This window comes from Eschrichtius robustus, chromosome 14 (assembly GCF_028021215.1).
Source record: "Eschrichtius robustus isolate mEscRob2 chromosome 14, mEscRob2.pri, whole genome shotgun sequence".
Lineage (NCBI taxonomy): Eukaryota > Metazoa > Chordata > Mammalia > Artiodactyla > Eschrichtiidae > Eschrichtius > Eschrichtius robustus.
The window spans coordinates 17,172,227-17,194,509 of record NC_090837.1 but is presented as its reverse complement, the minus strand read 5'-3'; the positions used below and the strand labels follow the sequence as shown (position 1 = coordinate 17,194,509).

General features: G+C 42.8%; 2 protein-coding genes across 2 annotated transcripts in view; one reads left to right on the top strand and one right to left on the bottom strand.

Moving 5' to 3' along the window:
* Positions 1–1,461, bottom strand: part of RNF10 (ring finger protein 10) — a 30,712-nt gene extending 29,251 nt beyond the window's left edge. Inside the window, exon 1 of the mRNA XM_068562417.1 lies at positions 1,215–1,461. Coding sequence (XP_068418518.1) covers positions 1,215–1,371 — 157 coding nt within the window. The 5' untranslated portion in view covers positions 1,372–1,461. The remainder of the gene's footprint in view (positions 1–1,214) is intronic.
* Positions 1,462–5,024: 3,563 nt separating this feature from the next.
* COQ5 (coenzyme Q5, methyltransferase) lies at positions 5,025–20,741 on the top strand. Its single transcript, XM_068563414.1, has 7 exons — positions 5,025–5,240; positions 8,745–8,894; positions 12,517–12,738; positions 17,343–17,449; positions 19,443–19,531; positions 20,132–20,243; positions 20,326–20,741. The coding sequence occupies exons 1-7, from the start codon at positions 5,039–5,041 to the stop codon at positions 20,425–20,427; spliced, it is 984 nt and encodes a 327-aa protein (XP_068419515.1). The 5' UTR covers positions 5,025–5,038; the 3' UTR covers positions 20,428–20,741.
* Positions 20,742–22,283: the final 1,542 nt, after the last annotated feature.

Below are 22,283 nucleotides of genomic sequence, written 5' to 3'. Positions count from 1 at the left end.
GTTTGCTATATCCAGCAGAAAAACTCTGAACTCAACTCAGCCTTACAGTTGTTCTTCTGGTTTTTAAGTCAGCCTTGCAGTTTTCTTAATCTTGGAAGTTTTAAACAACTGGAGTTCCACATTTGGGGACTCCAAATGTTCCCCTCTCTGCCACACATCCCCACTATTCCCACTGAAAACATTTCCTATTACGGCTAATATAATCAAAATACAAAAGAGCAGAGCTTTGAAGTAAGACGAAGACATTCAACTCCAGACTCTGCCAACTCCTGAACTCCTGGCCTCTCACCTTTTTCCTTCTTTAGATGTGAACAATTCCACCCTGCTGGACAGGTGACTGGAATATTGAAAAAAGAGGTAAAAGCCTAGCCCAGTACCTGGCACATGGTAAGCCCTCAATAAATGGTAGCTATTATCATCATGATGGTCATATTTTAATATTGAGAGGCATGACTACAGAAATGACAAAATCTTCCCCATAAGACGACACCACCCTAGTCTAACAAGGAAATAGACATGATGTGCATTTGGTGCATAACAGGTGTCAGGTACTCTAAGCATTAGTTCATTTGTTTCCTAAGTTAATTTATTTTCTCCACCTTTACAGGTAAGGAAACTGAGACACTCACTCAAGGTCTGGCAAACCTAAAAAGACTGAATCCAGAGACTGTTCTCTTAACCACTACTCCACACTAAACAAAGCCATTCAAAGATGAGTCCTCTTCATCTGAGGAGATCTGGGACCAGGTTATTCAACATGAGATTTGAATTTAACAAATCTCTGGGCCCCACCCTCCCCTGTTTAAACTTGAACACTACCCAATTCTAATTCAACATTAAGGGTAAATGAACTTAGTGGTTTTAGGAGCGTACGCTGATGCGTCAGACAAACCAGGTCTTCAGGCCTGCTACACATACTAGGTGGTGACCTCACCTTTTCTGAGCCTCAATTTCCTCATCCGCAAAATGGGGATAAGAATAGCACCTACTTCACCGAGCTATTTCGAGCTTTAATGCAAGGATGTACTAAAACCACGCAGTACAGTTCTCATTAAGTGTTAACTAAAAGTAATGGGAGCCATGGAAAAGAGAAAGATATGAATAGTAGAAAGCGAAGCTTGTCCCTGGGTGACCCAGCTGGCACACGAGCGAGGATCCTCCCCAGCATTAGGAGCAGTCGCCCCCCGCCCACCGCCCCAGGGGCCCGCCCTTACCGCTCTTGGGTTTAGACTCGCCGGCCGGCCCTGCAGAGGCGCAGCGGGGCGGCTGTTGCCCTTTGCTGCTGCCCGAAGAGGCGGAGGAGCTGCTGGAGCCGCTGTTCTTGTCCATGTCGGAGGCGGTGGCGGCGGCGCTGGGGGAGCTCTGCGGCATCAAAGGGGGCCTTAGCGGCGGCGGCGGCGGTCGGAGCGGAGCGGGCGCGGCGGAGACCCAGGCTCATGGCGTTCGGGGCCGGCGGGGGTCGGCGGCGGCAGCGGTTCTCGGCCTTCATGGCGACATTTTTCCCTGTTTCCTTCCTCGGTTTCTCAAACTGGAAGGAGAAGCGGCGGGCGGGGCTCTTGAGCCCGGCGGCGGCGGTGACCGAGAAGGAGGAGGAGGCCGGGGCTCGGAGGTCCGGGCCGGGCCTGGCGGGGCGGAGGCTGCGGGGAAAGGGGAGGCGAGGGAGGGTGCGCGAGCCCCGCCGGCCGGCCGGACACGCTCTCCCGCCGCGGGGCAGGGGAGAGGGCTGGCTGTCTTGGTGTCGGGGACAAGTGTCTCCGACACAGCGACCGACACTCGCCCCTGGGCCGAGGCCGAGCTGCTCTGGGAATGGCGACGAGTCGCCAAACAGCATCTCGAAGAACCCGGATGAACTATATATAGCGGAGATGTGGGCGTGAAGCACGCTGGGAAATGTAGTTTTCTGCCTACATCCGGGTCCAATGGGTTTTTGTTTGTTTTTTTTTCCTTTTTTTTCCTCGATGTGTGAGAGATCTTACAGGATGATGGGACTTGCAGTACAGGTTTTGGTCTTAGTACACTAATAATAATATATACCACTCACAATGCATCCAAACATTGGAATACCTGTGGAATTCCTTTATTGACTCATTGTAAGTTATAGTTCTTATTCTAGTATTAATATCAATTTATTTATGGCTCTTATTCAATCTCCTAATAATGATAATAATGACAATACTTTACATTTAATATCACTTTACAGCACTTCCTCATACAATTACTTAATTTCATTGTCATTTATTAATTAATATAAATCATTGTTAATATTTCATTTCAGTGTTAATAATAATAGTTATCATTGAGTGCTTATCATTAGCAGACACTGCTCTGTGCAGTTTTTATGGAGTATCACATCTATCCTCACAATAAGTCAAATTTAAAGACAAGGAAACAGGCTCAAAAAGCTTAGATCATTTGCCATGATCACACAGCTAGTAAGTGACATTCTCAACTACCTGTAAGATAAGCAGTTCTCCATTTTACAGATATGGACACTGAGACTTAGAAAATCACATATGTATTTTAGAAATCATATGACACCCATCTGTACTTTGGAAAATTATAAATGATTCTTTGCAACCATAGCAGTTCAAGATTTAAAGGGTCACAGAAAAACACTGTGAAAAAGATAAATAATTCTTATAAATATAACAATAAATAAGGCTAACCTTATCTAGTTAGAAACCTATTATATGCCAGGCATTGTGCTCAGCACAAAGAATTCCAAAATACATTAATGCAAGAATGTGATAAGGACTATAATAAAGTTAACGCAAAATGCTGACCAGAGCAGAGGCCTCAAGGAGAGACGTACAAAAATTTAGGAGGCGTAGAGGAGGGCTTCCCCAGAGGTCGTGTTACTTGAGCTGAGCATAGAAGGATGAGCAGAATATCAGCAGTCATAGATGAACAAATAAACAAATAGACAAAATCCTAGACTTCCCCTAATTAGGCCCTTTTGGGTTCCTTATTAATCGCCACATGTTATACAAAACATTAATAAGTATATACAAGTCAATCAATCTTGAAGTTAACAGTTTTAACTGGGATAAAGGAAATTAGATACTAATCTCATTTTTTAATTAATTAATTAATTTATTTATTTATTTATTGGCTGTGTTGGGTCTTCGTTGCCGCACGCAGGCTTTCTCTAGTTGCCACGAGTGGGGGGGCTACTCTTCATTGCAGTGCGTGGGCTTCTCATTATGGTGGCTTCTCTTGTTGCGGATCATGGGCTCTAGGCCCGCGGGCTTCAGTAGTTGTGGCTCGCGGGCTCTAGAGCGCAGGCTCAGTAGTTGTGGCACACGGGCTGAGTTGCTCCGTGGCATGTGGGATCTTCCTGGACCAGGGCTCGAACCCACGTCCCCTGCAACCCCTGCGTTGGCAGGCGGACTCAACCACTGCGCCACCAGGGAAGCCCTAATCTCGTTTTTTTTTAAATTAATTAATTTATTTATTTTTGGCTGTGTTGGGTCTTCGTTTCTGTGCGAGGGCTTTCTCTAGTTGTGGCAAGCGGGGGCCACTCTTCATCGCAGTGTGCGGGCCTCTCACTATGGCGGCCTCTCTTGTTGCGGAGCACAGGCTCCAGACGCGCAAGCTCAGTGGTTGTGGCTCACGGGCCCAGCCGCTCCGCAGCATGTGGGATCCTCCCAGACCAGGGCTAGAACCCGTGTCCCCTGCATTAGCAGGCAGACTCTCAACCACTGCGCCACCAGGGAAGCCCCCTAATCTCATTTTTAAAATTTCCTTAAATGCCCTCCACAAGTCTTTATCTTGCTTTCCCTTTTCCAGCTTTTTTCCCCCCCACAAATCATATCGAAATGAGAGAATGGCTACATCATGCATCAAACTAACTCTAGAAAATCCTAAAGTGCATTCTTATGTATGAATAGATGTGGAAGATACACTAAGATTCCTGGATGATTTTTTATTTCCTTTAACAAAGATGTGGGAACTCTGATTACATGGGTGAATCATTCCTTTCTTCTATCACTCTTAAAAGAGAGGGAAAGAGAGAAATCCCAGTGTAGTTCTTCCAAAATAAAGCACTAGGTGTCCATCTGTCAGGTTACATTAAGCCAAGAAGAGATTTTTCCTTTTCAGAGTAGTTTCTTAGGGTCCTTGGCGCTTTCTCCTTGTGAAACATTTACAGGAAACATACTTTAAAGAAAATTAAAGCAGAAACATACGGAAATCCAAATAAAACTCACCACCTCCATCCTCTTTTGCGCAAGATGCTCTACATTACCCTTACCATAGAAAAGAATGGGAAAATCTGGGGTTGAAGTAAAGCACTCATTCTATACCAGTTGGAGCTAGAAATGTAGCTTTGTGATAGCAGGAGAGGGAGCCTGAGTGGTGTTTGCTTGTGCTTACTAAATAGACTCCAGAGCTTTCCTTCCCACCTATGAACTTCCTAGGTTCATAAAATGGAAAAACCAACGAACAATCTTTCCTATGTTTATTATTCAGAGTAGTCTAGCATATGTTTCTCAAGACTGGTCCCGCTCATTGAAATCACCAGAGAAGTTTGGTCAAATAGATTCTCAGTATCCATATCAGATTTACTGATCCAAAATCTTTGGTATTTGGGGCCCGGAAACGTGCACTTTAAGATCAAGCCAAGTGATTCTTTATGCACGCCAAGGATTGCGAGAATTGACCCTATAATATTAGCCTTTTACCACACTGTACCTCCGTTTGCCCTCTTCTGCACCAGAAAACAAGAGTTACTCAATATCTTGGAAGTTAGTACTACAGGTTGGCAAGATGCAGAGACGTGGCCTCTGAGAGGTGATTGGGGGTTCTCCCTAGGGCCCGCTCATTCCTGGTGAATTCTATATTCAATTTGGAGAGAGTGAGAGAAAGGGATTTCGGGTACTCAAAGACTAAATAGCCTCAGAATCCCAGAGGTCCTGCAGAACTCCTTAATATCAGGTTTCAGGACGCCTTCAGCTAATAATGTCTCCGGCCGGCCGCCGTCAGCCATCTAGTGAGGCAACGCGACATCCTGTCTGGCGGCGGTCACCCGACTGTCAAGATGGCGGCCCCCAGGAGCTGGGCTTTATGGAGCTTCTGCTGCCGTGGGTGGTCGCGGGTGTTGCCGGGCTGCAGGCTTCCCGGGCTTCGTAGCTCCTGGCCCAGGGGCCCGCTGGGTGCGCGGCCCTTGTCCCAAGAGAAGCGGGCAACCGAAACGCACTTCGGGTTTGAAACTGTGTCGGAAGAGGAGAAGGGGGGCAAAGGTGAAATGGGTGAGAGGGTGGAGGTGGGGGAATCTGACCGTCTGCGATCTGGTTTCTTCTGCCCATATTAAGGGTTGATTTAACGTCCTGTCGGCTCTGATGCATTATCTTCTGCAGTCCTAACCTCCAAGGAGTAGCCCCAGCCTAACCCTGCCAAACTGAGACGCCTCCTCCTTCTAAGTAATTATCACAAAACCCCATCAGCTGAGCGTTTATGATGTGCCAGGCAGTGTGCAGACATTGTTTACAATTCTCATTTCAACTTCCCGATGATGAATATTGCTATCCCATGTTACGTATGAGGAAATTGAGGCTTAAAGGTTAAGCAAAAACTTGCCCAGTTTAACATAGCTAGTAAGTGGTGGAACTAGTATTCCACCCCAGTTTGGTCCGACTACAGAGCCCACGTTCTTAATCTCTTGCTAAAGGGATAGGCCATCTTTTATACAAAGAAAGAAGGAAACTATTTTCTGTGTGCCTCAGCTTCCAAATTTGCCCGGTAGGAATAATAGTAACTTTTTTCGTAGAGTTCTTGTGAAGGTTAGATTACTTCATACACTGAAGAATTTTGAATAATGCCTGGCACTTCATAATTGCTCAGTAAATGTTAGATATTGTTGAGCAGTTTTTTGTGTTCACCATAAGCATGGGAAAGGAAAAGAACTTTTTAAAAACTCCAACTGTACCATTTGTAATGGGGAAGGTATTATGCCCATATTACAGATGGATAAGGTGAGACTCTGAGAGGTTCCTTAACTTGGCCTATGGTCACCCAGGAAATAAGAGAAAGAGCCTAGAACTGAATTTCCATCCTCTTATAGACTAGTACGTTGTATTACCTCTCACCTGAACCTTAACTAAATATTATGCATAGCTCTACTGTAACTCTTTGAATACTGAATTTAAATTAACATTTATTTCACTGTGAATCCCCAGAAAGCTAGGACGGTGGCTCATTCACATCTGTATCCTCAGCACCTGATGCACATTGGGAGCTTGATAACTGATTGTGGAGTGAAATAAATGGAGCCAAGTAAAACGATAGCAAACTTTTATTGAGGCCCTGAAACCTTTTAAAAATATTTTACATTAATTCTTATAAATACAAGTGTATGAGGTAGGAACTCTTATCCTGTTTGTATAGATGAATAAACTGCTAATAAGTGGCGTAGCTGGAATTTGAATCCACGTGGGTTGCATCCAAAATAATAATAATGCTTAACCTCTGTATTGTGCTTTACAATGTATAAACAACATTTCACACAATGACAGGGGGAAGAGTTACCCACTAAGCTAAACACAGCTTCCAGATTGGGACCCAAGATTGAAGTACAGGCAATCTTTGCTTTGCACAATGATGCGGGACAGTAAAAATGTCCATGCAAGCTGATATCATGACAATGATCTTAAGGATCAATGGGGAAAATTGCGATTGTTCCAGAACCTTTAAAAATTATCAAACATCAAAAACTCTCTTACTGTCAGTTATAAATGTATAAGGAGATGAAAAAATAGTAAAGTTGATATTTATTTAGCACACTGTCATTTAAAATTAGATTTAATTAATGCAATTAGAATTTTTAATTGTTTAAATTTAAAATTTTAAAATTAAAATCTAATAAAAAATTAGAAAGATTGAGAATTAAGTTGTTTTATTCCTTTGTAAAAAATTTACCACGAGTAGTTTAAACAGTGTTTGCGTCCTTTTCGTCATATAATTTACAGTAGGGAGAGAGCACCTTCTCCATGCCTCAGCAAACGGCCATACTTCTTTCTAAGGTTCAGTCAGCTTCTAACATTTTATCCTTTCACTTTCAATGTCATGAAATATCTCCAAGAATTCCTTTAATGCGAAATTTTTTGCTGGCATCATTTCCTCTGGGACATCTTCAACCTTTTCATCACAACCACATTCTCATTTACATCCATTAGTTCATCTTCCCAAAGTTCCTCTGGCTGCATATCTAAAACCTCTCGAGGGGCAGCAGTATCAACATTCCCACGGTCATGTTTCTCCTGTAACTCCATTGACCTTCTATTCAAATTTCACTTCCAGGGTTATCACTTTTCATTATTTTGTTACACTTTCATTTTCATTGGCCAGTTTCCTCTTTCAGTTACCTAGTTTTGTGAAATGCCACAGAGATTTACAGCTGAGATAAGAAGATAACACAACTACATGCTTTGCTGTCTGCATGTGAACTGAATAACTGATGTATAGTAACCAACCACCTACAAACTGTGAGAGAAGTGACATTATTGGCTTCTGATCATGATGCATATCTGTTATTTATGTATGATTTGTGGACTGAAGAACTACTAGCAAAACTTGTACTTTATGTAATTAGTCACAGTTAATATACCACTGTATTTGAATGATGTTGCTAGAGGACTGGTATTATGGAACTAAACCACAGTAACTGAAATTCTTGTATATTAGAACCATGTAAAGCAAGAAGGGCTTATACTTAGTGGGTTGAGCCTTAGTGTCCCTCTAAGTACCCCCAAAAGATGTTCAAAAGCAAAGAGCAAGCTTATAGGATCCCAAGGTTGAGAATAGACATTCAAGATTGAGTTAAAGGAGGGGGCTCTATAGTCTGCTGATTCAGCAGAGGACAGTAATGTTTTGGGTCTAAGCAGCACATTTTATCTGAGGAACTCAACGTGTCTCCCCTTCATTACCTAATTCAGCCTTATGGCAGGCAGGTAGCGGGCTGGTGCTGATATTCTCATCTCATGGGCAGAAATTGAGGTGCAAAGAAGTTAAATGTAGCCTGTACTTTAAAGTGTATTGGATAGTAAATTCCTTAACTCTTCAGCTAGCCCAGATTCCACATTCTGCCTTAATCCTATGGAGGGTCATGAGGACCCTCTACAGTGTGACTTGGCCCTGATTCACATCCTGCCATCCATCTGCCCACTAAATTGTACATGAGGTTTTTCTCAGTGATGCTGGCAGAGATGAGCTGAGGTCTTCCCATCCATTTGTCATGTGTTTCTAATGGATTTTGTTGTCTTTTATTATAATAATATTAGAAACACTCCAACCACCCCCCCCCCCGCCCCTTCCTCTAAGAAACAGAAACTGGGGAATTCCCTGACGGTCCAGTGGTTAGGACGCAGTGCTTTCACTGCTGAGGCCACAGGTTCGATCCCTGGTCAGGGAACTAAGATCCTGCAAGCCAAGCCGCGTGGCCAAAAGAAAAAGAAAAACAGAAACCGATTCAGTACTTAAGTATGTGCATGACATAATTACAAGGTAATGGTCCTAGGTAAAGCTAACTAAGATAACAGAAAAGAGGTTGACTTCTTTCTTACATGATGTAATTTAAGCCTTTTTTAGAAGGGGTAATGTTAAGGTGCAGATTTGGGCATCAAGCATTATGACTTGGCTCCACCTTGCAGACAGTTAATTTCATGGGGGGGAAAGCTTTCTCCTCTTTCATTTAGGACTTTTCCAGGTTAATCTTATGAATAGTCCAATCATGTTGTATTTCTCTCAAGTCTATCAGGTGTTTGAAAGTGTGGCCAAGAAGTATGATGTGATGAATGATATGATGAGTCTTGGTATCCACCGTGTTTGGAAGGATTTGCTGCTCTGGAAGATGCGCCCGTTTCCGGGGACCCAGCTGCTGGATGTCGCTGGAGGCACAGGTAACATACAGTTCTGTATCCTGGGGTACCACTAAGCTCCTTTTATAAAAATTAGTGTTTCTTGGGACTTCCCTGGCGGTCCAGTGGTTAAGACTCTGCACTTCCGCTGCAGGGGGCACAGCTTAGATCCCTGGTCGGGGAACTGAGATCCCGCATGCCTCGCAGTGTGGCCAAAATAAATAAATAAGCAAAAAATAAAAATAAAATAGTTTAAAAAAATTAGTGTCTCTTGTTGGAATGAGCTAGCTCACCTACCATTAGCCTGAAGATAGTAATTGAAAATCAGTACACTTCTCAGAAAGATTTACTCTTTTCTTTTTAACTGAATGTCAGTCAAAAGCACAGAATATCAGCTTTGTGCCTGTCACTTTTCTAAAATTCAGAGGATTACAAAGTAAAACGACCAATTTTTAACTCCAGTGGCATTTCCCCATCTAAACAACCGTTTTACCTTCTGTTTAACCATTATCCCACTTTCCCTCTTTCTTTGGTGTGGGGAATGGGGAGAGCTTTTATCATGTTATGTAAGCTTTCTAGGCAGACTTTTCTGCCTAATCTACTATGATATCAGATATCAAAAGCTCATTGATTTATGCATGGTCCTTTGTTATTTGGTGTACACTAGGCATTTGGAGAGAAAAATGTCATAATGTGTAATATAATGTAATAATGTCATAATCTATACTAATAGGATAATGTATAATAATAAATCACAGTAGAATAATGTCCATGTTTGAAACATGTTTATGTGTGGCTTTGTTGGTGTGGCCCTCTACCCAAAAGGAAGCTCAGAGGGCAGTAAGGTGGAGGACAATTTAGCAGAATCTATCAAAATCTAAAATGCTTACAGTCTAGGATCCCACAATTCCAATTCTAGACATCTAGTCTGAAAACACAAACAAAAACAAAAACAAAAACTTGCACAGAGAGATAGCTACAGAAGGGGGTCAGTCAGAGCTGCTTCCATCTCCAATGTACCCCAGCCAGTAACATTACCACATGCTGGCAACTGCCCATTTAGAAAATGCAATTGAAAAGTAATCCCATATATTTAAAAAGACATTGAAAAAGTAGAGCTACAAATATGCCCACTGCATAATTTTTAGTCATAGTGAAAAATTGGAAATAACCTATTTCTACCTCAATAAAGAAATGGCTTTAGGGACTTCCCTGGTGGCGCAGTGGTTAAGAATCTGCCTGCCAATGCAGGGGACACGGGTTCGATCCCTGGTCTGGGAAGATCCCACATGCCACGGAGCAATTAAGCCTGTGCGCCACAACTACTAAGCCTGCGCTCTAGAACCTGCAAGCCACAACTACTGAGCCCATGTGCCACAACTACTGAGCCCACGTGCCACAACTAGTGAAGCCCGCGAGCCTAGAGCCCATGCTCCGCAACAAGAGAAGCCACCGCAATGAGAAGCCCGTGCACCGCAATGAAGAGTAGACCCCGCTCACCACAACTAGCGAGAAAAGCCCACACACAGCAACGAAGACCCAACACAGCCAATAAATAGATAAATAAATATATTTTTTAAAAAAGGAAATGGCTTTAAATTAAGATACATCAATACTATAAAATATCAGGTAGCTATTTAAAAGAATGAGGAAAGCCTATAAGTACCAATGGAATGGTCTCAAGGACATATTAAGTGGGAAGAAAAAGAAAAGTTGTATACAATGCATATAATATGATCCCCATTTATGTTTTTAAGTTGTTTTATATGAGTACATATAATTATATTTAAATATATAGGAAAGTGACTAGAGAATACCTAATTGGATGGAGAGAATGGAAAAGCTTAAGGATATATTTCGTACAGTGTAAGAAAAAAACAAAGACAAGGAAACCGCATTATAAAAAGGGAAATGTGATCCCGGAAAGCACTGGCTTTGCCCGAACAATATTTACCTGGTCACAATAACATACACACTTGATTTTCAGCTTTTAGACTCAAACCATCAACAAAGCACAGAAGACATAGCTATAGAACAAATAAAATGTTATCAGGCTTGACAGAATAAAAATATATATGTGATGGAACGCTGAAGGGAGTCAAGAGATACTGTCTGTAGTTGGTGGAATAAGAAATAAAATACTGGGGTGGAGGGATAAATTTGGAATTGGGATTAACAGATGTATTCTACTATATATAAAATAAACAACAAGGACCTACTGTATAGCACAGGGAACTGTATTCAATATCTTGTAATAACCTATAATGGAAAAGAATCTGAAAAAGAAAAAAAAATGTATATATATGTAAGACTGAACCACTTTGCTGTACACCTGAAACATTGTAAATAAACTATACTTCAATAAAAAAATAAAATATTGATTAGTTTATTACTCTAGGTTACAAAGGTATCTGTGAGGAATTGTGAAAAGTGATAAAATATATTGGGAGGATAAAAGCAAGCAGAGATGGGGGTGAGTAAAGAAGTAGCTGGTGAGTAAAGAAGTAGCTGTAACCAACAGAATAAACAGTTAAAGGAGTTGGGAAGGATGGTCTGTGGGGAACTGAACTGGGAGTAGGAAGTGGTGTGGCAGGGAACTGTTGCTTGTGACTGTGCCTTTATGTTACTGTCATAAAAATTATTAGAAAAAGACTAGAAGGCCGCACACTAAGCTCTTAACACTTGTTATGTCTGGAGAGTGTGGACAGAGAATTCAACTTTCATGTTTTATTCTACATGTTTAGGTATTGAGTCTTATAGTAAGAATGTGTCCATGCATTACATATGCAATTTTTTAAAGGTTTTTTTTTTTTTAATTAATTAGTTTATTTATTTTTGGCTGCTTTGGGTCTTCATTGCTGCGCGCGGGCTTTCTCTAGTTGCGGCAAGTGGGGGCTACTCTTCGTTGTGGTGCGTGGGCTTCTCACTGCGGTGGCTTCTCTTGTTGCGGAGCACGGGCTCTAGGCACACGGGCTTCAGTACTTGTGGCACGTGGCCTCAGTAGCTGTGGCGCACGGGCTTAGTTGCTCCGCGGCATGTGGGATCATCCTGGAGCAGGGCTTGAACACGTGTCCCCTGCATTAGGCAGGCGGATTCTTAACCACTGAGCCACCAGGGAAGTCCAGGATTTTTAAAGAATCTTAGACGTTAAAAATTTGCTGTTAAAAAAAAAAGTTACTGGGCTTCCCTGGTGGCGCAGTGGTTAAGAATCCGCCTGCCAGTGCAGGGGACATGGGTTCAAGCCCTGGTCCCGGAAGATCCCACGTGCCGTGGAACAACTAAGCCCGTGCGCCACAGCTACTGAGCCTGTGCTCTAGAGCCCGCGAGCCACAACTACTGAAGCCCGTGCACCTAGAGCCCATGCTCCACAACAAGAGAAGCCACCGCAATGAGAAGCCTGTGCACCACGGTGAAGAGTAGTCCCCGTTCGCCGCAACTAGAGAAAGCCCGCGTGCAGCCACGAAGACCCAACACAGCCAAAAATAAATAAATAAAATAAATTAAAATTAAAATTAAAAAAATAGTTACTGTTGAGATGAGTACAAACTTCAATTTTCATACACTCCTCAACCCCTGTACCTTTGTTGCTCCTTTTGGATTTAAGAAATGCTGGGTTTTTGCTTTTGGTTTGTGTTTGATCTTTCCTCCTGTTGGCTTCCCACAGGTGACATTGCATTCCGGTTCCTTAATTATGTTCAGGCACAGCATCAGAGAAAGGAGAAGAGGCAATTAAGGGCCCAACAAAATTTATCCTGGGAAGAAATTGCCAAAAAGTACCAGAATGAAGAGGATTCTTTGGGCGGTTCTCATGTCATGGTCTGTGACATCAACAAGGAGATGCTAAAGATTGGAAAACAGAAAGCCCGTGCTCAAGGATACAAAGCTGGTAAGTCCTGCAGAAAGTGGACCCAGAGGAGATGTTTATATGTTTATAAAATAAGATGGAATATGTACAATGCTGAAGTGCTTTCTTTTCCAGGTTTCAAAAACTTACAGATAGGGAGGAGTGGAAGATAATTTGTGTGGCTGCGTCCAGCATGTGTGCTGTTATGTACATTATTTCAGCAACCCAGGGAGTTAGATTATCAGCCACATGTGACAGGGGAGATAACCCAAACCCAAAGAGGTTAAGTATCTGCTTCAACTAACACAATTTAAATGGCAGATCCAGAATGGGGGCTGACTTTTTGGATCTCAGCTCTTGGACACTGAGACAAGTTTGGCTTTTAATTCCCAGCAGCTCCCCAGTGACCCCCATGCCCTGTTCTTGAGCCATTTCATCCCCCTCCCAAAACTAAGCTCTGCTTCAGCTTTCAAACCAGGGCTCCTGGGGCCTGGACATTTCCCACGTGGGGCTCCTTTTACAGGCAGTCTTTGTTCCAGAGCACCTCCACCCCACCCCCGCCATTGGGTGGGCTGAGGCTTTCTCAGATCTTCATCCAGGTCTAATGGCTTTGTTTTTTGGGGGAGGGGGGGTTTTGTGATTTATTTATTTTTTTAATACATCTTTATTGGAGTATAATTGCTTCACAATACTGTGTTAATTTCTGTTGTACAACAAAGTGAATCAGCCATATACACACATACATCCCCATATTCCCTCTTGAGGCTCCCTCCCACCCTCCCTATCCCACCCCTCTGGGTCATCGCAAAGCACCGAGCTGACCTCCCTGTGCTATGCTGCTGCTTCCCACTAGCTATCTCTTTTACACTTGGTTGTGTATATGTATGTCGATGCTACTCTCACTTCGCCCCTCACCCGCTGTGTCCTCAAGTCCATTCTCTACGTCTGCGTCTTTATTCCTGCCCTGCCACTAGGTTCATCAGTACCATTTTTTTTTTTTATTCCAAATATATGCGTTAGCATACGGTATTTGTTTTTCTGTTTCTGACTTACTTCACTCTGTGTGACAGACTCTAGGTCCATCCACCTCACTGCAAATAACTCAGTTTCGATTCTTCTTATGGCTGAGTAATATTCCATTGTAGATCTAATGGCTTTTCGCACACAGCCTTGCTTCCTCTCCTTTTTATTTTTCCCAGGTGTCTCCTCTCACCCCCTGTCCCCAAAAAAGAAAAAAAACCTTTTGCCCTCCTACCTCTATTTCATCGTGGGTTTCTTAGAGGGCCCAACTGATGCAGTTGAAGAATCACCCGTAAATGGTACTCCTCAAATTTCCCTAGCACGGTACTCTCAACGGCCAATGGGAGAATGCCTGGGTATCTCCAGGAACCTGTTGCAGCCTCCAAATAGACAGTTTCTGCTGTAGCTTAAAGATACACATTTTGCATTTGGCTTTCTGTTTGTTTTCATATTTTGAAATACTTTTGCCCCCGGTTTTTTGCCCCAGCAGAAGTACTGATCTGGCAGCTGCAGCATGTATACCCAGCTCTTCAGAGCCGCTGCACTGCCCTCTTCCACGCTGGCCGAGCACTGCAGGCAGCCCCTGTGAGAGGCAGCGGTGCACAGCAAAGGAAGCCAAGCCCCTTGGGTCCATATCAGCACTTCTCCCCTCCCCCACCCCCACCATGAGTGTCTATGGTTATTTTAGCTCAATTCTGCTTCCTCCTCCTCCTCCCACCCGCAGAATGAGCTGCCTAGACGAACTGCAGCCCACTTGGCCCCCCAGATGAAGGGCTCTTTTGTTAACCATCAACACTGATCAGAAGGCTGACAATCACTAGTGTTTCTAGACAAAGGCACCGTGTTCTTACTCCTACTGAGAAACGTGTTTCCCTTCTCTCTGGTGCTTAGCCATGAAGAGTGGAGAACAAAGATGGAAATGATGGGTAATGTTCCACCTCTGGAATCATCTCTTCCATAGCATAGCTTGCCCTTCAGGCTGTCCTAACAGACAAGAAATCCACCTGCGTAGGAATCATTACATGCTGCATAGTATGGTTTTATCTTTCCTCCTTGCTTTATCAATCTCCAATAATAATGCCTTTGCAAAAAATATCATGCAAAAAAAATTTGAAACTAAGTAGGAAGATCCTAGAAATGATTTAATAGTTTAAAAAATTAATGTGTAAAGGCATTTTTGTGTGTAGTACTATTATGTGTTTTACTTACATGTAGCACTTCCTCCCAAAATGGAAGCTTGGAGGGCAGGAACCTTAAAAGGATTATTTGATGGGTTATAAAAATGATATATTTGGGAAAATTTTGGATATTAGAAATCAAAAATTTGAAAAGGTACTAAGAAGTAAATATTAACCAGAGTTTCAGCATCCAGAGATGACCCTCAATATATTTCCTTCCTAGCTTTTTCCTAATTATTTTCTTTTTATAAAATTGAGAACATCTTATGTATATAATTTAGTATCCTGCTTTATTTAATTCAGCATTGTATCATGAGATTTTCCCATGTTATTAAAAACTCCTGGGAATTCCCTGGTGGTCCAGTGATTAGGACTCCACACTCTAACTGCTGAGGGCTCAGGTTCGATCCATGGTCAAGGAACTAATATCCCACAAGCCGCATGGTGCGGCCAAAAAAAAAAAAATTCCTTAAAATCATTTTTTATGATATTCCCTCATATGGATGTTTTATGATTTGCATAACCAATTTACGTAACTAGTTGATCTTTCATTTTTTTCTGATGTTTTTGCACGTAGCACAATGTTGTGACATCCTTATTTGTAAATTTTTGCATGCATCATTATTTTCTTTTTACTGACTATATATTTGGACAAGTGTTTAGGCTCTCTAGATCTCAATTACCTTATCTATAAAATGGAGAAAATAATAACCCTTCTCACAGTAGGAGGTACTATCCCATAACTGTTAAAAACACAGGCTCTGGAATAAAACTTCCTGAGTTCTCATCCATCTGTGTGACCTTAGGCAAGCTACTTCAATCTTTCTGATACTCAATTTTGTTCACCTGAAACATGAAGATGATAGTACGGCTGTCTCAGAGTCGGTATGAGGATGTGAGAAGATAATGTACGTAAAGTGATAACACAGACCCTGCCATCATGGGCTTAGTAAGCAGTAGCTTTGATGATGATGTCATTAATGTCCTCCTCCTAAAATTCAAATAGCTGGGTCAAAGGATATACTTATTACTAAGGCTCTTGTTAAATACTGCTGGCGTGCTTTCCAGGAGGGTTATTTCCATTTACCTTCCCCTATAGTGCCTTCCTTCTATATCATACTTTTTTTTTAAGTTCCATTGAGACACCGAACGTGACAGTGCTTTTATTTTATTTATTTATTTATTTATTTATTTATTTATTTATTTATTTATTTAAGGAAGCCAAGTGTTTTATTTTATTTTTAATGTATTTATTTATTTATTTATTTATGGCTGCATTGGGTCTTTGTTGCTGCGCGCAGGCTTTCTCTAGTTGCGGCCAGCGTCGGCTACTCTTCATTGCAGTGCACGGGCTTCTCATTGCGGTTGCTTCTCTTGTTGCGGAACATGGGCTCTAGGCCCGCGGGCTTCAGTAGTTGTGGCTCGCGGGCTCTAGAGCGCAGGCTCAGTAGTTGTGGTGCACAGGCTTAGTGGCTCCGTGGCATGTGGGGTCTTCCCAGACCAGGGCTCGAACCTTGTCCCCTGCATTGGCAGGCGGATTCTTAACCACTACACCACCAGGGAAGTCCCTATATCATACTTTATGTCTGATTCACTGCAAGTTGAATAATATTAAAGCCAAATCAGGATCCTCAGAGGACATAGCTACCCTGATGGGGAGCTCCCTTGGGTGTTTTCTGAATTCATGACCAGACTTGCAGTCAAGACACTCTGCTTCTCTATGACTCCAGTAGAACCAATATAATTATACTAAATTATGTACTTAGAATACTTCCAATGACTGTCTGAAGTAGGTACTATTATTGACTCCATTTTACAGATGAGGAAACAAAGTAGTTTATTAAAGATTATATAGCTAATAAATGGGGAAGCTGGAATTAGAACACAGGCAACCCCAGGACCTGGGCTCTTAACCACAGTGCTTTACACAAAACACCTAGTTGGATAAAAATTGCTTAAGGGTAAGGCATAACTAAGTAACCAGTGTCTACTCTGAGAAACTTGGGGGGACTTCCTGCTAAATTTCAAGGGCACCAGCTTCACATTCTCAGGACTGGAGGTCACCGTGAAGACGGTGGCCAGGAATCCACTGGAGAAGGCAGGTGTGTATTTTCTGACACCACTTCAGATACCACACATGTGATGTTTGCCCAGCACCAAACAGCTCTCCAGTTCTCCAACGCCAACCAGCTGTCCAACAATTCAGTTCAGTTCTGACACTAATTACCCAGAGTTAGCGTCAGATTCCACAGGTTTAAGGGCTAATTGCCACAGGACTGCCCCCACTTCACAAGCCAGCCGCAAACAGAGTGTCCACGGTACCCACAGTTCTGTCCAGCCTACTGCAAATTCAGGGGTTCCCACGACCCCCTCCTCAGGTTTGACAGTTCACTGGGTGCAGAGGAGACAGCTATCCAGACTGAGGCCAGAACTGCTTTTCTCTTTCAGGACTTGCTTGGGTATTGGGAGATGCTGAAGAACTGCCCTTTGATGATGACAAGTTTGATGTTTACACCATTGCCTTTGGGATCCGGAATGTCACACACATTGGTCGGGTAATGAATGGCTGCATCCGCTTGCGTGACTCAGGATATTAGTTCTCCTGAAGTGGCTCCACGGTGAATGAGGAAAGGGAGAGATTCTTCTCTGGGCTCAGCTCCTGAGTTGAATGTTTCAGGCTTAGAGGTCTTAATCCTTTAAATTGCCAATTTTCCTGCCCACAAAATTGAAAAAAAACCACAGAGCAGATCTCCACAGAAGCCTTTGTCGCTTGGGTTGGTATTTACATCTTTTTTTTTTTCTTAATTTATTTATTTGGCCGCATCAGGTCTTAGTTGCTGCAGCGGGCTTCTCTCTAGTTGTGGCGCGCGGGCTCCAGAGTGCATGGTCTTAGTTGCCCCGTGGCATATGGGATCTTAGTTCCCCAACCAGGGATCAAACCCGCGTCCCCTGCATTGGAAGGCAGATTCTTAACCACTGGACCACCAGAGAAATCCCGGTATTTACATTTTTTTTTTTTAAAGTGGGGGAGCTGGCCAACCAGACAGGCTGATTTCAGAAAGTCCACTTTTTTTTTTTTTTTTAAATTATTTATTTATTTATTTTATTTATGGCTGTGTTGGGTCTTCGTTTCTGTGCGAGGGCTTTCTCTAGTTGTGGCAAGTGGGGACCACTCTTCATCGCGGTGCGCGGGCCTCTCACTATCACGGCCTCTCTTATTGTGGAGCGCAGGCTCCAGACGCGCAGGCTCAGTAATTGTGGCTCACGGGCCCAGTTGCTCCGCGGCATGTGGGATCTTCCCAGACCAGGGCTCGAACCCGTGTCCCCTGCATTGGCAGGCAGATTCTCAACCACTGCGCCACCAGGGAAGCCCCCTACATTTTTGAGACTGTCAGTCTTGCTCTCTCATTTCATCTGCTTCCTCTCGCTTGTGAAGCCACCTGACTCTGACACTGCAGATCCGAGGGATTTCCAAGGCTGACAGAGAAAAAGGCACTCAAACCCTATTGTGGCAGAAGGTAGCTAGATTCATGGTTCCTCTGTAGGAAGAAGGGAATGTTCAGCTCTTAATCTGATGCAGCTCTTCTTTATTTCTGCTTGAACATTCTGTCCAAACATTTGAAGATGGTAAGCAAGGCACCCAGTTTCATTTCTGTAATGTGGACTCCAGTTGCCTAGTTGCCTGCTTTGGGTGGGACATCCTTTATGGTGTACTTTAGCTTCATTTTTATGACCTGTCCTGTGTCTGTAGCCAGTTTATTATTCCTTTTAAATTAAAAAAATAATAATGAATTTTAGTAGATTCAAAGTTCAAAAGGCACAAACGGATATATCAGTAAAAGTCTTCACCTTGTGTCCCAACCATTCAGTGCCTCCTCCCCCTGCAGTCACCAATTTCTTAATGTAGCTTTGCAAAGATGTCTTGTGCATATAAATGTATTTATTTTCTTTTTTTATACAAATATTAGCATATGAAACATTTTGCCCATTGCTTTTTTTCCCTTAAAAATATACCTGCAGACTTTTCCATGTCAGCACATAAAGAACACTGGCTCTTCCTTTTTTTAATAGCTGCATAGATTCCCTTTGTATATATATTCCATAATTTAGCCAGTCTCTCATTAATGGTTAAGATGCTTCTAATCTTATGCTGTTCAAATCGTGCCATAATGAATAACCTATGTCGTTTCCACAATAGAAACATTTCTGTAAGATAGATTCCTTGAAGTAAAATTGCTGGATCAAAAAGTAATATCCATTGTGATTTTGAGACGTAATTCAAAAATTGCCGCCTGTGGGGGGTTGTACCAATCTGAGTCAGTTTAGATTACTCCAGGTAACCTTCTCTAGTCATGGGCAGCAGAATGCCTAAAAAATTTAGGAGACTGTGGGTTATTTCTGCTGTTACAGCCTCCCAGCTGAGAGAGTGAACAGGGGATCTGTGGGAAATAACTTTTATAATGCCCACAGAAGCTGATGCCGCCTCAGCCTCCCAGAGTTGAATGAGGGCTGCTGACAAGTGTGTCCTGTTGTTCCTGTCTTGCTCAGGCGCTCCAGGAAGCCCATCGGGTCCTGAAGCCAGGAGGACGGTTTCTCTGTCTGGAGTTCAGCCAAGTAAACAATCCGCTCGTATCCAGGTTGGTATTGTTAACAGGGCTTGATTTTCGTCATCTAGCCAAGGGTTTCCCGTCCCAAAGTGGACAGAAAATAGCCAGTAAGCTATAAGCATGAACCTCATAGTTCAGTGTCCCAGAGTCCCTGAGGGACAGTGCCACCTCTGAGGTCAGCCAGTTCTGAATGACAACACTTAGGCCAGAAGGGTCTCAAACCAGTAACCAGAGACTCAAGTGGGCCCACATATGTATTTTGTTTGACTCATGGTATTTTAGAAATTGACTTAGATGTCCATATTTTAAAATCAGGAAATTTTACATAAAAATCTGGATTTCCAGCTTCACGTGAGAAATCAAATATATGGCAACCCTGGTTAAGCCCATATTCCCACATGGCAATAGTCAGAGCTGAGAAGTAAAACTGCCCCTTCTCCACTTTTCTGGTACTTCCTGTGCCTGTCACCACACCCTCACTACTCCCTATGGCTCTTGCACCTGGCCCACTTCACTTATTTCAGGTACTTGCTTGACCCTTATAGGCATTTGAGTTTATAATCCCAGGCTTAGACCTTCTTGCTTATTAACGGTCATGTTCTAATCTTAATCTTTTGCCTTTTTGTTTAGGCTCTATGATGTATATAGCTTCCAGGTCATTCCTGTCCTGGGAGAGGTCATTGCAGGAGATTGGAAGTCCTATCAATACCTTGTAGAAAGTATCCGACAGTTCCCATCTCAGGTACAAAACTTCTACAGCTTACAACAAAGGCCCTACAGTTGAAATCCAGGCGATTTTTACTGTATCCTTCTTTGTGTTTTAGGAGGAGTTCAAGGAGATGATAGAAGATGCAGGTTTTCAGAAGGTGACTTATGAAAATCTAACATCAGGCATTGTAGCCATTCATTCTGGCTTCAAACTGTAACTCCTTTAAGATCCTGGAGTGTGAACCAGTCACATCCTGTCAAAAGGCTGGAGCCGAAGGATAATGTGGTTAGTGAGACCAGCACAACATCTCCTCTTAAGGCTGTGTGCCTTGGACTCATGTTCTGATGTGACCAATCTCAAAGTGAAAGAAACAAGCTTCTGTCACTTTATTGCAGCTTTCCTTTGGGGCTGCTTCAGGCCTTCTCCCAGAGGTATTTGGTCTGTACTTTTTGCTTAACTCCTACTAATTTTTCTTGGCTCTGTAGTATGTGGTTAAGGAAAACCAGCAGTAAAACTCAGTTTTGAAGTGTATTTGTGGCTTCTCTGCCAGTGCTGCCTTCCAGAGGGATAATGAATCATTAGAACCCAACGATGATTTGAACCAGAAGACTTCCTAGCTGTACCCAAGTCCATCTTTCAGCCTAGGACTAAGTCTGGGGCCAAAAGCCAAGGCCCAAATTAGAGGGCTAAGGATCACAACTAGAATTGTGCACTGAAACACTAAATGAGTTTACGATTTTCATGGGTTTTGTCATTTTTTTCTTGAGGGAGGTGAAAGAAATACACTTTCATCATTATTCATTCAGTCCTCTTCTACCAAAAGCCACTATTGTGTCCTCAGTGCCTGTCATGAAGGAAACTTGACAAATCCCTGTTGAAAGAATAAATGTACCTGATTTCACATCTTACAAAGAGAGCTTCTTTGTCAGGATACGTTTGAAGTTAGGGTCTTATAGCCAAAAAAAAAAAAAAAGTTTGATAACTATTTGTCTAGCCAAACCCCCTCCAGTACTCAGCAGAGCTGGACAGAGCTCTTGTCTCCTTAATAGTTAAAATGAGACCATAAATATTTTCAGTGCGGATGAAACTTAAGGGTTTTTTTGGAGGTCGGGGAGGGTTGGTAAGAAATTGCAGAAATCAACCTGTGAGTTGGCTGGCAGTTGAATTGCAGAGACCTTAGTTCAAGGCTATTTGAAAAGTCTTCAGATATGCTGCCTCTCTCCCCAGCACAGAAGGGGTCATTTACCCCTCCACGTGAGTCACGACCTTCACTCACAAGATTGTGCCCTTGTCACTGAAAAGCTTCCAGATACAGCACTCTATACACCTGTCTCAAAGAACAGCACCTAAGAACGATTGATAAAGTGCTAAACCTTAGAAAAACTTTTAAGTTTTGTTTTCAGCCAGCTGGTGCCTTTGAAATTAACAAGGAGCAGGCACTAAAAAAACCTTCGTAGGTCATCAACCCAGTCCCCTCTCAGTGGCAATGTGATTCTCATATCTGAATCAAGAAGGAAAAGTTAAAAGGTGTCACTTCCTGGCGATAGATATGGGCCTGATCAAATTAGAACTCCCATTGTCCAGCTGTTTGTGGCCTGAAAGCAGCTGGAGACTGGAAGTAGAGCTAAAATCGACAAGATTGATGCAGCCTTGAAAGCCAAACACCTGTTGGGCTTCAAACAAATATAGCCAAAAGAGGAAAAGGAGGTAGAAAAAAGATGTATTACAGGAACATTCTCAGTCTGTTCATATAAATACAAACCTAAACCACTGCAATTGCAGTCCCGTTCCACAGTACCTCCTCCTCCTTTCCTGCAGAAAGCAGGGGAAAAACTTCTCCCATTTTAATTGCCATAATAGTAAAACAATTTTTTGCCCCTCTACCCTGAAACTTTCCCAGTCCTAACACTGATCAACTTCACTAGAACTTTTAAGACCCCAAGTTCTGGTAAAGAAAAACAACCTCCCAAAGATGTTACAGACCTAATACTGCTCTTAAGATGGACCCCCTCTGTGTAGCATTAGCCTGGCTGCTCAGACACCCTAATTGTATCTCATAGATCCAACGTCTAA

Bases quoted from the DNA above. Each gene is read 5' to 3' on its own strand.
- COQ5 (XM_068563414.1), top strand. From the start codon at position 5,039: ATGGCGGCCCCCAGGAGCTGGGCTTTATGGAGCTTCTGCTGCCGTGGG. The intron at 19,532-20,131 runs GTTGGTATTGTT...CTTTTTGTTTAG, and splicing joins AACAATCCGCTCGTATCCAG to GCTCTATGATGTATATAGCT. The intron at 20,244-20,325 runs GTACAAAACTTC...TTTGTGTTTTAG, and splicing joins TCCGACAGTTCCCATCTCAG to GAGGAGTTCAAGGAGATGAT.